Source organism: Oryza sativa, chromosome 7 (assembly GCF_034140825.1).
Source record: "Oryza sativa Japonica Group chromosome 7, ASM3414082v1".
Taxonomy (NCBI): domain Eukaryota; kingdom Viridiplantae; phylum Streptophyta; class Magnoliopsida; order Poales; family Poaceae; genus Oryza; species Oryza sativa.
The window spans coordinates 19,846,311-19,863,910 of record NC_089041.1 but is presented as its reverse complement, the minus strand read 5'-3'; the positions used below and the strand labels follow the sequence as shown (position 1 = coordinate 19,863,910).

At 40.5% G+C, this 17,600-nt stretch overlaps 2 protein-coding genes across 2 annotated transcripts; both read left to right on the top strand.

Annotated features, from left to right (window-relative positions):
- Positions 1 to 5,126: 5,126 nt before the first annotated feature.
- Positions 5,127 to 6,056, top strand: LOC107275348 (protein S40-5). Its single transcript, XM_015790512.3, has one exon. It carries the CDS (start codon positions 5,187 to 5,189, stop codon positions 5,661 to 5,663), a length of 477 nt encoding a protein of 158 aa, XP_015645998.1. The 5' UTR covers positions 5,127 to 5,186; the 3' UTR covers positions 5,664 to 6,056.
- A 2,519-nt stretch (positions 6,057 to 8,575) lies between these two features.
- On the top strand, positions 8,576 to 11,218 carry LOC4343365 (autophagy-related protein 8A-like). The gene is made up of 6 exons (NM_001403062.1): positions 8,576 to 8,763; positions 8,950 to 8,993; positions 9,984 to 10,039; positions 10,129 to 10,181; positions 10,582 to 10,700; positions 10,786 to 11,218. Exons 2-6 carry the CDS (start codon positions 8,957 to 8,959, stop codon positions 10,878 to 10,880), a joined length of 360 nt encoding a protein of 119 aa, NP_001389991.1. The 5' UTR covers positions 8,576 to 8,763; positions 8,950 to 8,956; the 3' UTR covers positions 10,881 to 11,218.
- The last annotated feature ends 6,382 nt before the right edge of the window (positions 11,219 to 17,600 follow it).

Below are 17,600 nucleotides of genomic sequence, written 5' to 3'. Positions count from 1 at the left end.
GCGTCGAGGCGGCGAGCCGGGCCTCGCCTTCTCTAGATCCGGCGGCATGGAGGCGGCTGCGGCCCGGCGGGGCGGCGGCCCGGATAGCCGGAGGCAGGCGGTGGTGGCGTCGGCGGCTGCCGATTTTTTTTTTTTTGCAATTTTTTTTCCATCGCTATCTCTAACCTAATCGGATTGTGTATGGACGAAAAATCGGACGAAATTATATGTGATGACCGGAAAAATACGAATATTTATATTAGTTATAGATATATGTCTCTACATATACATATATATGGAGTATATATGTTGACGTGTTTGTGTCGAGATGTTGGGTTAAATCTCATATCGATAATTGATGATGAAAAAACACAACTTCAAACATGAGTAGTTCTTATCCATGAGACTGTCTTTTGGATTGTGTAAGTCCACGATCTAAAGTTATGACTCTGATTGAATCCATGGTGGAACAGACCCAATGTAACTTGGGTGATCCATGGTTAGTGGGTCCGGCGCACTATAACAAGTGGTATATCAACTTGTTTAATTTCGAGATCAGCTTAAACATACTTGAGCTCATAGTCAAAATAAATCGAGTCAAGTTGGTCTTTACACTTGGGTGGCCCATAATTAGTGGGGCGGGTTACACTCTATAACAAGCACGGTACGTTTCGAGGTCAGCTCAAACATACTCTATGGGCCAGGCTACACATTATAACAGGTGGTACAACTAGCTTATAACAAGTGGTATATCAACTAGTATGGAGATCATGTAACGTCCCGCCTTCCCCCAGGCCGGGCCCGTATGGAGATCATGTAACGTCCCGCCTTCCCCCAGGCCGGGCCCACTTATATCTGATAGCTTTTATAGGTCATAGACTGCCCTCACAGACCAACACATGTCTTTTCTGCACACTTTGTCCTCACTCGTGTGCACCCGGAAAATTCGAATCCCAAATTGCTCCAGGCCTAGCACGCTTAACCCTGGAGTTCTTTGGAGATTGGCTTCCGGAAAAGAAGTTGCAACTTGTTGATATGAGTATTCTATTAATCCTATTAAGCCCTAGGCCGGGATGTTACAGATCAGCTTAAACATACTATGTGGACCAAGCTATGCACTATAACACAAGTGGTATATATATCAATAGTTTCAAAGTCAGCCTAAAATACAAGACCCCTTTGAATCAAAGGATTATGCAGGAATTTCATAGGATTGAAATCCTATAGAAAATTTTCTATTTGGCCCTTTAATTCGAAGGATTGGAGTTTTCCAAATTCTATAAAATTTCTATGGAATGGGTCATTGCATGTAGGTTTTGGAGGAAATTCAGCAAGAGGTCCAACCTCTTGAAGAAATTCCTTTGAGTCTACCTAACTCTCTCATCCGATTACTGTATTTATTTTTCTTGCGGTCTAACTAAATGATTATTCATGTGTTTTTCTGTGTTTTGTAATTCTGTGCTTTATGTACTTATATTCCTATCAGAATCACGTGTTTTTCCCCTTTTTTTATTTCTACGATTTAAAGGGGCTCATAGTCATAATAAATCCGGTCAAGTTTAGCTTAATTTTAGCTCGCTAGCTAGCTCGACCCAACATGTGGGTGAGCTTGATTAGTGTATACTTAGTATATAAGGCCACACTATCAATTTATGCTTGTTGTTTTGTTATATTTCCAATCTATTTGTATTTAGTTAGTACTTTGCTAGCTAGTGTTTATTATTTTATTTACACATAATAAGTTGAAGTTAAAACTGTTGAGGTGATATGAATAATCTCAGCGGCGGAGCCAGGGCCCAGCTAGCCTCGGCAGGTGCCCAAGCTCCACCGGATGTAGCCGTACTGTGCAGTCACTACCACATAAAGGGCCTTTGGTGCTGGTTGGGAAACCCCCTTAGGTGCCGGTTTTCCCAACCGGCACCACGTTGGCGGCACTGATTAGACAAACCGGCACCTTTGAGGTATATGATTTGCAAAAAAAACTCCGGCTCGGCTCAATTTGAGCTGAGCCGATGCTTCAAAGCACCATAAATAAATAAAAAAGAAGATAAAACAATCCACAATCAGACAATCAACAATAAGCTCATGATCAAATGTTCATCAAATTTTCACATTAGACAATGAACAACAAGTTGATCAAATGTTCATCAAATTTTCACATCATTGAATCAAATGTTCAGACAATCATCAGCTCACTAGGTGTTCAGATCCGAAGAGGCCGCTGGATCCAAAGCCCCCCGACGTCGACGTCACCGCCTTCGCCGCCGCTGCCTCACCTCCCGCTAGATCTGGTAGAGGGGAGGGCGCCACCGCCGCCGTTGCCCCGAGGATCCACCGTCGCCGGGCCACCACCGCCTCCCCTCCACCATTGGGCCGCCACCGCCACCCCTCCATGTCGTCCACCGCCACTGCGCCTCCCCTCCCGCCCCTGCTGGATCTGGCGGAGGGGAGGGCGTCTCCGCCCCTCCTGCCCCTGCCGGGCCACCATCGCCTCCCCTTCATGCCGTCAGCCGCCACCGCGCCTCCCCTCCCGGCCCTGTCGGATCTAGCGCAGGGGAGGGCGCCTCGAGAGCGAGAGACGAGAAGTCGAGAAAAATCGACCTTATCTCCACCGGGTGTGAGCCCCGCCGGGAGAAGAAATATCTCATCCGGTCCGGCTCGGCTCAATTCCAAAGGTGTCGTTTTTTTAAAAAAAACCGGCACATTTAATTATTATAGGTGTCGGTTCTTTAATTAAAGGTGTTGGTTTTCTTTATAGAACCGACACCTATAATTACTTAAAAGTGCCGGTTTTTTGTGTTTTCGGACCGCTGAGGTGGTAAAAGACCTATAGGTACCGGTTTTAGCACTTCCGGCATCTATAGTACCGACACCTATTTGATATTTTATAGTAGTGAGTAGTTATTAGTTTATGTTAATTACCATGCTTAGATACAAGTTCAGGTGTTCAGCCACATACAATTGAGTAAAATACTACTAGTAGCAAATTACATGCTTAATCAACTAGTTCTAATGGATGAGATCAGTGGATCAGCACATATACTAGCAAAATGACTAGCTATATACATATAATTAATTATAATGTCTAGTATTCAACATTAACAATTAACGAGTTTTATTTCATCAATATAATTTCGTGCATTGGTTGTCTTCTTTATAAATTAGAACTCGATCTATACTAAATCATGCACGTGGTTGTATGGATTTAATTGTAGTTCTCTATTATTAGGTTTGCCCAGGCTTGTAAAAATTTCTAGATCTGCCACCGAATAAACTAGAGCTCGTAAACAGCGCTAGCTAATAAGCTTAATGATAGCTTAAGGCCCTCTTTGTTTAGGCTTAGGCTTATTGGCCTAGACTTTTAAGTCAGCTTATTGGCTTATATGATTTATAAGCCAGTGAATTTAATGTCCTAAGTTTAGTGGTGGAGTCATACATCTATCTCATATAAGCTAAAAAAGCTTCTCCAACCTAGTTTTTGGCTTAGGCCCTCTTTGTTTAGGCTTAGGCTTATTGGGCTAGACTTTTAAGTCAGCTTATTGGCTTAAATGATTTATAAGCCGGTGGATTTAATGTCCTAAGTTTAGTAGTTGAGTCATACATCTACCTCACATAAGCCAAAAAAGCTTCTTCAACCTAGCTTTTGGCTTAATAGTGTTAGAGTGGCTTATGGCTTCAAAAAAGCCAAACGGAAAAGCTGCTTGTTTGTTTAGGCTTAGACTTTTCGACTTAGAAGTTGGCTTATAAGCCTAAACAAAGAAGGCCTTAATAGTGTTAGAGTGGCTTATGGCTTAAAAAAGCCAAATAAAAAAGCTGCTTGTTTGTTTTGGTTTAGACTTTTTGACTTATAAGTTGGCTTATAAGTCTAAACAAAGAGGGCCTAAGCAAGCAAGCTTGTCAAACCGAGATGGCTTATTATATATCCACCCCTAGTTAGCTACAGTGTGACCTGACTACAGTGAGAGAGGTGCGGCCCTGCGCGCCACATGGAGTGCTGGCTAGTTTGTGATTTGATATGATGTTTTTCGAATGGATAAATATTTCCCTTGCTTTCTTTTAGAACTATTTCCCTTGCTAATTTAGGCTTTTTTTTGTTATTATTTTTTGGAACTTTCGATGTATAGCTGAATTCTTGTTTGTAAATATATATTGTTCTCGTTCATGGCTAGCCTCGCGCCCACGGTTTTCTTCTAAACTTTTGCGTTAACTCGTCAACTCTTTACCAAAATCCTTTATATTTTGCGTTTACCAAGGATTTAAAGTACTACCTCCGTCCCATATTACTTGTCTTTTTAAGTTTTTGTTTATCAATGTTTGATCATTCGTCTTATTCAAAAAAAATTTGGAATTATTATTTATTTTATTTGTCATTTGCTTTATTATCAAAAGTACTTTACATATGACTTATTTTTTTTATATTTACACTAATTTTTCAAATAAAACGAATGGTCAAACTTTGCAAATAAAAAGTCAAAAACGTCACCTATTATGAGACGGAGGGAGTAATAAGCACATAATATAAAATCCAGTTAAAATTTTGAAGATTTGAATATCAATATATTATGACCTAAGGAGCTAGCACATATTTTTATTAGTGTTAGCAAACAGACATACAGTACACTATGACTGTTTAATGATTATTCTTCATCCATATCGCTGACTGCCTGATCAATAACAAATTCTCGCTAGCTATAGTTATATAGCGCATGTTTGGGAAGCTTAAGATTTTGAGAAGCAACAGCTAATTAGAAGAAAGTTAGGTTTTCTAGATTCTGGCTAGCTTCTAGTTTATTTTTTAGATTCTACGACTTCTCGGAATCTGAATCAAATGTTAGACTGTCTAAGGGGGTTTCTTGTTTTGAGACTTGAGAGAAGTTGCAGCAGTCCCTCGTAGATTCCCAAGCAAAAATAGTATGTGGCTGAACACAAACAAGGCCGGCCACTGCTGCTAGCTGGAGTATACTTGTATCCAGTATCCTCACTGAAGCAGTGCGTGCTCAAGCGAAAACACCTGTGAGTCTGTTGGTCGGTGAGCGGCACCAGTGCAATCTTGTCTCGTCCTGCATTGTTCGGCTTGTGACAAGTATGCTCCCCGCTGCCAATGCCAAGTGCCAGCCTCACAGCTAGCTGAGCACGCAACAAATCATCACACACTAGCTCACACCAAGCTATAGCTAGAGAGAAAGCTTTAGCTCAGCTTAGCGCCCATGGCGGGAGTGGTACGTCGAGTGGAGGAAGAAGAGGAGTTCGACGAGGGAGAAGTGTGGGAAGTGCTGCATCACGATCAGAGCAACGAAGCGGCGGCGGCGGCGCTCGCCGGCAGGACGACGAAGGGCGCCAGGAATAACAGGCAGCACGAGGAAGGCGGCGGCGGGGCGGCAGCTGCGAGGAGGAGCAAGGGGAGGTCGTCGGCGCCGGTTGCCATCCCGGCGGCTGCTGCCGGCTCCTCGTCGTCGTCGTCGTTGTCGTCAAGGCGCGGCGGTGGCGGTGGCGAGGAAGACGAGGAGGAGGAGGAGGAGATGATGATGATGCTGCCGCCGCACGAGTGGCTGGCGAGGAAGATGGAGCGGATGAACGCGGCGGCGCCGGCGCCGGAGATCGGCGGGGGGAGGAGCAAGGGGAGGGAGATGAGGAAGGTCAGGGACGCCGTCCTCCCCAAGACCGCCTTCTCATCGGAGCAGTAGAAGAAGAAGACGACGACGACGACGACGAGCTAATTTGCATTCATGTGCGTGCACACTAGCTATAGCTATCTAATATATAGTAGTGGAGTAATTAGAAGTAAGTGAGGTAGATTTCTTTTTGGAAATGCATGCAAGCATGTTGCTGCTTGCAATATTGCTTTCTTTTGATGTTACTACCTCAAAGCCTGCAGTGTACGTAGTTAATTAATTAATGCTACTGATAATTAGGGTGAGGTTAGTGTAAGCTGTCTAGCTAGCTATCACTTCGCTGTAATGTATTTTAAGCTGTAAGGATCATATGCATATGGTGCATGTCTGCATGACCACTTATTTTTGTGTGTGTGTATTTTGCTAGCTTGAAGCTAGAGCTAGACATGTACTTTGATCCCATGTAATGCAAGTCCAAGCTTAGTTTACCGGCCTTAAGTAAGCAGCAGTTATCGTAATATCGTTGGATACCCACGTGTTTCAGACTTTCAGTGGAGAATTTTCAAGTACTACTAAGAAAATATTTAGAATTCTTGTACTCGTAGTATCTAAAAAGACAATATATATATTTTTTGGCTCTGTAGTAGTTGAAGTTGATGTGGAATTATATATATAACTATGCAGGTGCATGGATGGTTATGATCCAAACATTAGAGGTTTGTCAATTTGTCTCCCCAAATGATGCTCTGACATGTATATTTGCTGCCAAATCAGACTAAATTACAAGTCCAAGCGATTAGTCATGGCTTGATTTTTAAAGGGTTTACAGAGATTTTAATAGGCAGTTGCCATGCATATGAAAATAATTGCATCAATATACAGGTAATTTTCAGGGCAACATATTGGCTCCGGTGTTGGGCAAAGTTACAAAGGTGTGACGAAGACGGAGAGGTCCTAAAAGTTGCATGCCGCAAGCTTGAGTCAACGATTATGCAGCTTTTTGCCAATTATGGGTGGAGATTCACAGATAGACTTCAATAATGTGTTCTCCTTATCTTTTATTGGTTCGTTTTTATCTTTCCGCTATGTTTGCTTTCTTATTTGAACTACACCCTGTTCGTTTCCTCTAAAGTTTGAGGATAAACTTTTGGATTAAAATGACACGTTTTTCAAACTGCTAAACGGTACATTTCGTGTGAAAACTTTCTATATGAAAGTTGTTCTAAAATATCAGATTAATCCATTTTTCAAGTTTGTAATAATTAAAACTCAATTAATCACACGTTATTACCACTTCGTTTTGCGTGAAACACTAATCTGTATCTTCATCTTTATCTTCAGGAGATTCAAACACCACCCGAGTGCTAGATTATAATAATGAATTGTAGCTCTCTTGAGCAAAGGCCGGGATGTTATACTCTATTATCTTAAAAAAAATTTAAGATCTTCTTGTTTTATATATACGTACTAGTAGTTTCTTTGGTAAATGATAATTATCAGAAGGTTCTAAAAAGAATAGGATGTGAATAACATAGTGAGTTTGAGTTTATTTTAATTTGCTAGCTACTGCCAAGGAATACTATGAATCTATGATCAGTTCATTCTTCTTTGGGAGTATTTCTCATGTAGCTTGCATCATAATGCTCACCATATAAAATATTAAACATTTTATTATTTATTTATTTTCTTCCATTGCAACAACCACGATGAGAATATGCTCCATGCGTAAGAGGATATACGGAAGCTAAAGATTCTCAGGAAAAAAAAACTCCATGGAACAAAAAGAGGAAAAACAAAATTCTCTTAGAGGAAACAAATTGGGCCTGGGCCCACTAGGCCCAGCGAAGTCGGCCCAGCTAGAACTACCTCGTGGCGTGGTCGTCGCCTCGTCGGCAACGAGTTCGGCCCCGAAAGTCCAAACAATTCCCTTATCTAAAAGAAATTATATTTTTATTGATTTTTTATTAATCAATCATGCTTTGGATAAGAGAGACGATATACTCCTATACGTCTTCGATTATGGGCCGGAGCGTATAACGAGGAGATCTTGAAAGTTCAACGTTGATTCTTTAATATAAACCCTCGGTTTTGCCTGGAAACTCAAGTTAATCTAAAGAAACAGCCCTGAATAAGTAAACTTCAAAACTAATATGATCGTAGGTTTTGCCTTGAAACTCAAGTTAGCTGTGTTTAGATTTAAAATTTGGATCCAAACTTCAGTACTTTTCCATCACATCAACCTGTCATACACACACAACTTTTCAGTCACATCATCTCCAATTTCAACCAAAATCCAAACTTTCCTCTCAACTAAAGAAACAGCCCTGAATAAGTAAACTTCAAAACTAATATGATACTAATATGTATGTCCCATTGTCCAACTTAGCTAAATAGTAGCTAGTACTAAAATAGATCAAATTTTAAGTGGATAGGACATATCCTATCATAGTGCAATAATTTGGATATATGTCTATCCAGATAGTACTAGGATGTCTTTCATCCACTCAAAATTTGTTATATTTTAGGATTTATTCAGCTACGTAATACTTCTCAGATTAATAGGACTATGATATATCTTATCCACTCAAAAATATACATTCAAAACTTGTTATATTTTGGGACCAGATCTGTAGTGCTAGGAAATGTCACATTCACTTAAAATTTGTTATATTTTAAGTTGGAGGGAGTACTATTACAATTTTTCATGTAATTCAAGAAAAAATTATGATGGTACTATCACTTAAATGGACTATAGAGTAATAGATGTAGAGTAATACTAGATGTGATTTTCCGGTGAGTATGAACGAGGGGGCAGTTCACAAAATTTGCACTAAACCTAATACAGTATATTCCAGATTTTGTAAATATATTATATAACTCCTCGTGAAAGTAAAGGAAAGTGGTAAACCAAAAGGAAACGCTTAACAACTCTACTCCGAGCCGTAGACTTTATTTATTAACGATGGAATTAAAGCAATATCCAAGGGGTTAAACGCAAAATCCGCAACAAGAAATCCCCATTAAATAGCGGCGACACGCCACCAACCAAACCAAACCCTACCGCGACTTCCTTCCTTCCTTCCGGTTGCTTCCGCCGATCGACTTCTCGCCCCCCAAATCGATTCGCCCCCCGCCTCGATCTATCGATTCCGCGGCAGCGCCCCTTCGATCGGTGAGCCTCTCGTCTCGATCCCCCAACGGAGCCGGCCGAATTCGCGAGGATTCGGGAGGTTTTCCCTCTGCGTTCGTTTCTGCGGATGATTTGTTTTTTTTTTCTTTTGGTGGATCGGTTTGATCGAGGGGAGACGTTGACCTTGGGGGTTTGTTTCTGATGATCGATTGATGATTTGATTCGCAGGTTGGAGATGGCCAGGACTTCCTTCAAGCTCGAGCACCCACTGGGTTTGTTGCTTCTTCTCTCTCGCCCCATTACCTCTTTGCCCTGTCAATTTGTTGCGATTAGGTTGCAATCTGTGATTCGATCGATGGTGTGGTGGTAGATTGATTGCGAGTTTGTAGATGGGCGTTTTATAATCGGAACTAGCTTTGCGTTTTTGTGTGGTATATGATGATCTGATTGTAGATTATATATGAGTACTACTTTTGTGGAGACTGCCTTGTGTGTGGGATTGTTTTGTCGGGCGTTGTGTTTGTTGTTGGAGTATGATTTGGCCCACCCAAGGATTGATTTTTTCTTTTGGTTGCGTGTGTTGCATATTGGTCTTGAGCTGTTTTTTAGTTGCAGAAGAGGACTCTGTAGTTTACGGTCGCTTGTTTCCAGAACAAAAGTTTAAACTCTGGGATACTTGTTTTATTCCCAGTTGCAAAAGGGTTTTTCATCATATTCGGACTAACACAATGCTTATTGTATAGATTTTTGTCGGTAGTTCTATTACTCGTAACACAATGCTTATTCTTCGGTAGTTCCATTACTCGTGGCAGATAACATCAAATGTCCAATTAAGCAAACATATTTGTTCTTGTTGATCTAGTCTGTTTTATGATTGAATTGTGTTCAATGCGCATTGTTGTTTCAATAATAAACTGTTTCATGTATTGAACTTGTTTACTTCAGTCTTCAATATATCATGATTCTCTTGATTAGCAGTACCCTGTTTACTGGTGGTTGGAACATGCTGTACTTTGTATTTATTTGATTGAGCCTTGAACATATTTGCTAATCTAAGAAAAGCTAGCTTGTACAAGAGGTTGAGATGATATTTTTTCTTCTATTTATCTGCTTTACACTTAGCACAGATTACCCCTAATTCCATTAGTGTAGCAGAACCAACTGTGAAAAGAAAAAAAAAACATTCCCGACTATGTTTATGTCAACCACATGTAATTTGCATATAGCATCTTATGATGTTTGTATTTTGAATGATATTGCAGAAAGGAGGCAAGCAGAATCTGCCAGGATCCGTGAGAAGTACTCAGACAGAATTCCGGTAATATATCTCTGCTGTTTACTTTTTCGTTTGTGCATATCTCCTATATGCATCTGTCTTATCAAAAATTCTGCGATATGCTATTTCAGGTGATCGTTGAGAAGGCTGACAAGACCGATGTTCCAGAAATTGACAAAAAGAAGTAAGCTTTCTTTTCCACATCTCCTTTATTATGACGGGAGATGTTCTATCTCATGGTTGCTTATATCAGCTACTAAAGCTTTTTTTTTATGTATGAGAGGGCTTCCATTTTTCCTCTCCTTTTTAACACCTGCTTTAGTTGGAGGAAGATAAAATAGGAGCAACTTTTCTTTCACATTGGGTTCTATCTAACTCAATCAGGCCTAATTTCGCTTTAGATGTCCTGTATTCTCTGGAATTTGGCTTGCTATGTTCTATTTGTTTGGTTAGTACTTAGTACTCTTTATTTATGTTGCTTATTGACTTAGAATACCCAGGCATCTGCTATTAATTGAATTGAAATCCTGAAATATTAACCTTCTCTTGGATACACACATCTTTGTTTTTTTTTTCTGATGTAGGTACCTTGTCCCTGCTGATCTTACTGTTGGCCAGTTTGTCTATGTGGTTCGGAAGAGGATTAAGCTTAGCCCAGAAAAGGCCATCTTTGTCTTTGTGAAGAACACATTGCCGCCAACTGGTAAATTCATTGTTCTTGATTTGTCATTGTCATATCACCTACCCTTTTGGTTTCCTTATATTTTGCGCATACATTCTATTGGCAGCTTCTTTGATGTCTGCAATCTACGAAGAGAACAAGGATGAGGACGGCTTCCTCTACATGACTTACAGTGGCGAGAACACATTCGGCTCTGCGTAATTCATCAACTGTTGCTGCTGCTGTAAATAAACATGGATGGCCAGGTGTCATGGTCAACCTCCTGTGTACATAGCATGTCCCTGTGCTGGATTGCCTCAATGGTCTAATGCGTCCTTAGCTTTTTAAGTGGTTCGTATGCTATCGTTTGAAAGTTGGAACGACCCATAGAACTGATATTATTCATTCTGGGTTGATGACGTTTCTTATTCTACCATTATGCATTTGCAACGTGTTTTAAGTCTGAAGTGTGATTGGGCGTTTCAATTTCAGTTATCTGTTATCATTGTTAATTGCAACTGATTCAGGCCAATAAGAAATCAAGGCCTTCTTAATCGTCATATCTCGCATGGTTGCACGCATGATTGTTTTTTTTTTTTGGTAGTTGTTGTTGATGTTGGAGACTGCACCGTGTTTTCTTCTCGTCTCATTCCATCAGTTATTTTCATTTTATCAATTTGGTGTTTTCTTCTCGTCTCATTCTATCAGTTATTTTCTTTTTATCAATTTGGCATGGCACCGTCAGTTATTGCTAGGCGGTAATGTCATATGCGCGACGCTAGATTCAATATGTTCTTCCTTTTTTTCGTAAGATGATAATCGAGAATGGACGTAAATGGCATCGAGTGCTTTTCCTCTACATATGATTACTCTTTTTTGGGAGCAGGCGACAGCTGGATGTTTGTAATCATCTGTTTGTGTTTGTGTCACCTCTAATGCCATTATTAAACGCAAATGATGCCACTTGTCCCCATCATGTCTCGACTCTCGACGATGCTCCTTTGCTATACAATGTAGGCCGTCAACTTATTCCTTTCGGCCGTCCGATCCAGATGTACAGCTGAGAGGCAGGGAGGGTTAATGGGCTGGCCCGATTCGCATTTTCTGCTATATGTTAGTCTGGTATTGTTATGGCATGTACCGCGTATATCTCTCTCCTGATATAAGTCGGTTAAGTAAATAAGGGAATGATGTGTCAGTATATTCCCAGGAAGGCTGCGCCAGGCAGGGACGGCTAGCAGGGCGGGCCGGGTAAGGCGGGTGGCGATGGTGGCAAAGGAGGCGATGGCGCTAGCGGTGAGGAGGGCGGGACAGGCGGCCGCGGCGGCGATGGGGGTCCAGCGGGGATCGACGGCGGGCCTTCCCTTCCGGCCGCTAGGTAATGCCCCCCACTGCGGGCGCTACCGCCTAGGCGCTAGCTACTGGCCTACTGCGCTGTCCCAGCCATACTGATTTGCTGTTTAATTTCCTTCCGTTTGAGATGGAACCCCTGAACTTTATGCTTTGGCAAAGATTAGGGGCCATATTCAGCACCAACTTTGGCGAAGATGCATGGTCCGCCATGCATGCGATGTCGGTGTGAACGATGCTTGTAATTTTTGTCTTGTGGTGCTCAGGCACATCAATAAAATGGCTGGGATGGAATGTTAATTTGTGTTTGTCTGCCTTGTTAGTGTGACGTTCGGAGTGTTGGCCTGTGCATGGCTACCAATAATTGAAGCAACGTTGTCCGAGAGCACTATTTAACACGAAAATAGTCTCAGACTTATATATATGCTATGGTTTTTGCATAATATTGAATGCATCACAATCCAGAACAACTAAAAAAATATTGATTTTGGGTCGCATAACAGCGTAGATCGATTCGACGTCATCATTCTTTCCTGACATCTCTTCTGCCTCTAGATGTTTTTTGTTGCACTATGAATTTGCTCAACTCCATCTTCAGCGTTTGTTCTCTTCACAGGCTTTCCTGTTCAGAATGACAACTGTCAGAATAATACGTCCGTTAATTCTCCATGAGTTACCGCTATTGAACCAAACATTATCATATCAAGAAATATAGTTGCTGCTATATCACTAGTAACCGTGCACGTGCAATACACGTTTATGTCAAAAGTATCACTTCAATTCCATTTATTGTTATAAGCAATAAACTTATTCCAAATCGTTGACGTTTACATGAAACATAACCGATTCCCTCTAAAATAAGCACTGTAGAACCATCCTCTCGCCATAATAATCTGTGGGCAGGCGAAAATGGAGGTGGTGATAGGATGATGTCACTGTGGTAAGCAACTGTAGAACCATCCTCTCGCCATAATAATCTGTGGGCAGGCGAAAATGGAGGTGGTGATAGGATGATGTCATTGTGGTAAGCAACTGTAGAACCATCCTCTCGCCATAACAATCTGTGGGCGGGCGAAAAATGGCGGTGGTGATAGGATGATGTCGCTGTGGGAGGGTGAAATCGCGGTGGATGGTAGGGAGGGTGAAAGGGCTCTACGAATGGACGGTAGGGATTTAACCAATTGATTTGACCCGTAGGATTGTTAGGGATGAACGGCTCTTTTTTATATTACTACTCCATAAAGTATAGACGTAGGAGTAACTCCAACAGTTCATGTGGGAATATCAAACCACACATATCACTTAGTACTCCAACGCTTCACGTGATTCGGTAAGAACGAATTCTGAATTTGATTAAACCACTCTAAAATCTAGGAATTCAGCCATGGGTATATAGGTGGGCTATTCATGTAATTTCAATAAAAACATTGTAGCGAGCACAACCTTATTGGTGGACTGGTTCATGGCATTGATGGATAGTGAAAGGGCATATAGCCTAGTGGTTGCAGTGACCTGAGTAGCACCTCAAGGTCTTGAGTTTAAATCTCCATAGGAGCGAATTTCAGATTGGGTTTATTTGAGGGCTAAGTTTTCTGTTTGATAGGCTAAGTTCCTAATTTAGAAAAGGCTGCATATATCCGGTTGGATGTAGAGGCCGGGCAAAAAATACCCTTCTCTAAAAAAAGGGCATTGATGGATTGGTACATTAAATAAACTATAAAAAAATGAATGTTCTCTCTTTTTTATTTAAGCTATCTACTCTCTCCATCCATAATATAAGAGATTTTGGAGAATGTAACACATCTTATTTCTACGAATCTGAACAAACTGTATGTCTAGATTCGTAATAATAGGATGTCACATCCCTTCCAAAATCCCGTATATTTTGGGATGGGAGTAATCACTACCGTATTTTTCTCATCTAGGAATCACAAATCCTTTACATTGATGGATAAAGTAAAAAAAACATAGTCCCTTATATTTACCTATAGAGAAAGTAATCATTGCAAATAAATAAACTCATCCACTTAGGAGTATATGAAAATGATATCCCTTAGTCCCAAAATAAGTGCTCTTCTAAAGAAGTGCACTCATTTTGATAGAACTAGAGAAGTATACATATTTTAGGATGGAGGAAATACTCCTCTATAAAAAAAACCAATTCTGATGATGTATCCGAATAACGTGTATTTCGCATATATTTTTAGAATTGATTTTTTTTAACGGAGAGAGTACTTACTGCAATGCGCAATTGAATTCTAGCACAAGTTGGTAGTAATACCAACAACTAAGGGGGTGTTTAGATCCATACGTGTAAAGTTTTGGCATGTCACATCAGATATTATATAGGGTGTCGCATAGGGTGTTCGGGTACTAATTGCACAGATTGCGACTAATTTGCGAGATAAATCTTTTAAGCCTAATTGCTACAATAAACATTAGCTAATAACAGATTAATTAGGCTTAATAAATTCGTCTCGCAATTTACAGGCGGAATCTATAATCTGTTTTGTTATTAGTCTAACTTTAATACTTCAAATGTACGTCCGTATATCCGATGTGACACGCCAACTTTTTACACCCCTGATCTAAACACACCCGAAATTTTGACAAATTAACCCTTTAAGAAGACTTATTTTAAGATTGATCCATGCTAAAAACTAATTGCAAAACTAAGCCATCAGCTCAGCGCTATGAAGATTGGCGCTGATATATAACGTCTCAGCGCCCGTAGTGTTGGTGCTAAGATCCTAGATGAGTTGGCGGCGCATTCCACGTGGCAGAGGGTCAATGCTAAATTCTTTGGCGCTGACCCCATGTACCGCTTAAGGCTGTGTTTGTTAGATGGGTTGGGAACCCATCTTCTCTGCACGGAAAACGGAGCAGTTCATTAGCACATAATTAATTAAGTATTAGCTTTTTTTCAAAATGAATCAATATAATTTTTTTAAGCAATTTTCGTTAGAAACATTTTTTAAAAACGCACCGTTTAACAGTTTGGGAAGCGTGCGCGCGGAAAACGAGACAGAGGGAGTTGGGAACTCCTACTTACGAAAACGAGGTGGAGCGCCAATGAGTTTGGCGCTGCTAGGATCTCAGCGCCAGTTATCGGCGTTGAAAAGTTACATGTTAGCGTCTAACTTGATGGCGTTGAGCCAACTGCTTATTTTTGCAATTAGATTTTGGCACAGTCCAATCTTAAAATAAGTTTTCTATGAGGGTCAATTTGTTAAAATTTCAGTAAACACACCCCCCGACTGATCCATCCATCCATCAAATCGGCTTGTTCTTGTAGGCGTGGACGCGTGTGGATAATTGCAGTTGCAGTTGCTGCTACAGCTAGCTAGTGGACCTCCTCTGTCCTCTCCCCCCACCTTCGCATGGGAGGCGGACACGCATACTATAGCTTCAACCGCAGTGCTGATTGGTTCCACCGCCCACGCTGTCGTGAGGATCTTCTGCGCCGGCCGTACAACCTGTCGAATTAATCACCACCAATGGAGCATAGGGGTATGTTTGGAGGTTTAAAATTTTAAGAAGCAGCTGGTTGCTAACTATAGCTTATAAGAATATAAAAAAGCATGTTTTTCAGCTTATGAATTTTAGTTTATTTTCTGGATTCTATAGCTACAGCTTTTTAGAGCCAGTTTGGTTTGAGGCCTAAATTAGAGGCCTGTTCACTTTGATGCCAAAAAAAACCTTACCAAATTTTGGCATAGTTGCCAAAATTTTGGTAACTTGCTAAAATTTTGGTAGGATTTCTTATATAGTTGCCAAATTTTAGTAGCAAACTAAATGTAGCCTTTTTTGGCAATTTTACCAAATTTGGTAAGGTTGAAAATGGCATCAAAGTGAACAGGCCCTAGGCTTACCAATTTTTTGGCAACCTCAACAATATTTGTGTATGTTTGGATTGAAGCTAAATTTTGGCATGCCTATATAACATAGGCCAATTCAATAGCCAAATTAGTTTAATTTGGCTTCAATCCAAACACATGTTAGCCTTACCAAAAATTGACATGCCAAAACTTGCCAACATTGGTCACAAACCAAACTGGCCCTTAGAATCTAGACTAAAATCTAAACTGCTTGGGAAGTTTCTGATTATGGTAGACGTTGCAGCAGTTATAACCTCTCCAACCAGACCTTAAACTAGTCAGTAACAGTGGCAGCACAGAAGATCTTGAGGAGAAAGAGTGTTAAGAGCAAGAAGACAAGACCGGCCCCTGACCCCGTGCAACGTCTACTTGTATGCTTCATCTCCATCCCCGATGCCTTGTTGGGCTTGGGCCCCTTTCTTTCTCACCAATCCGTTGTTGCGTGGCTTTATTCACAATCACTGACCCCAATCTGTCTTAATAATTCTCTTTTAATCCTTTTTTTAGAACTCTCTTTTAATCCTAGATCCGTGTGTTTACTAGTACTACCACTGCAACTATACTACTGCCACTAGATTCCCAAGCCAGGAAGCCCAGGATCTCCTGTGCCACACTCTTATTTTTTTTTTAAGATAAAGAGAGTAGCCATTTGCTATTCAGGTCTCCTCTTCTAGGAGTAATGATTTTTAGAATTTTCGGATGAATGGAACCACCCTTACCCTTTTCAGTTATTTCATTGGATTGTTGTCGTGGATTATTTTGCTCCAAGGCTGCATTCTAATCAGCTGAATGGCTGAAATTTTTGGGGGTGGCAGTTAAACCGTGACAAACCATTAGCACATAGTTAATCGAGTATTAATTATTATAAACTTAAAAAATAAATTTATTTGATTTTTTAAACAAATATTTATGTAGAAAATTTTTGCACCAAATACATCGATTAGGAGTTTAGAAAGCGTGCTCACGGAAAACGTCGAAGTAGCCAAGCCTAGAACGAACTTAGGCCTAAATCTTCAAAAATATGTTTTCGCATCCTTTATTCTAAGCTACTACCTCCATTCCACAGTAGAAGAAGGTTAATTATATTAAGAAAGTAGATAAAATTAAATATAGAAATATTATGATAGGTAAAAAAAAGTATATAGAGAAATTAAATTGGTCACGCTATGATTGGTTGAGAATAGAATGTTGGTGAATAGATTATTATATTTTGGGATAACTTTTAAATAATAGAAGTTAGTATTATATTTTGATACGGACGAGTGTTAGTTAAGTTTGTTTTTCAAAATAGTTAATTTAAATATAGAACCGCGAGGAAAATCACCGCTATAATCAAGTCAACAAGAAATCTATAAAATTTCTGCGTTCTAAAAGATCCCTCGACATTGCCCAATGCCCATTGCCCTTTGCCATTCCGTCCTTCTTCATAACAGAGTGACTTTAACTATATTCTGTATAATCAAAATCCCTTAAGCATTACCATCAGCACCAAACAGAGTTACACTACTCCTACTATTTCGTAAGAAATTCCCGCGTTTTAGCAGAATCTTCAGGCCTTGGTGTCTAAACTTGGAGCCTCTCACACATCATCATCATCCATGAACATGAAGGTGTGGTCCAAAAACCGGAGATGAGAGCTGCAACTGCAACGGAACAGTGTCCCCGACTCCCCGTCACAGGTGATCCTCCCTTTTTTTTCTCTCTCTTTGTTTTC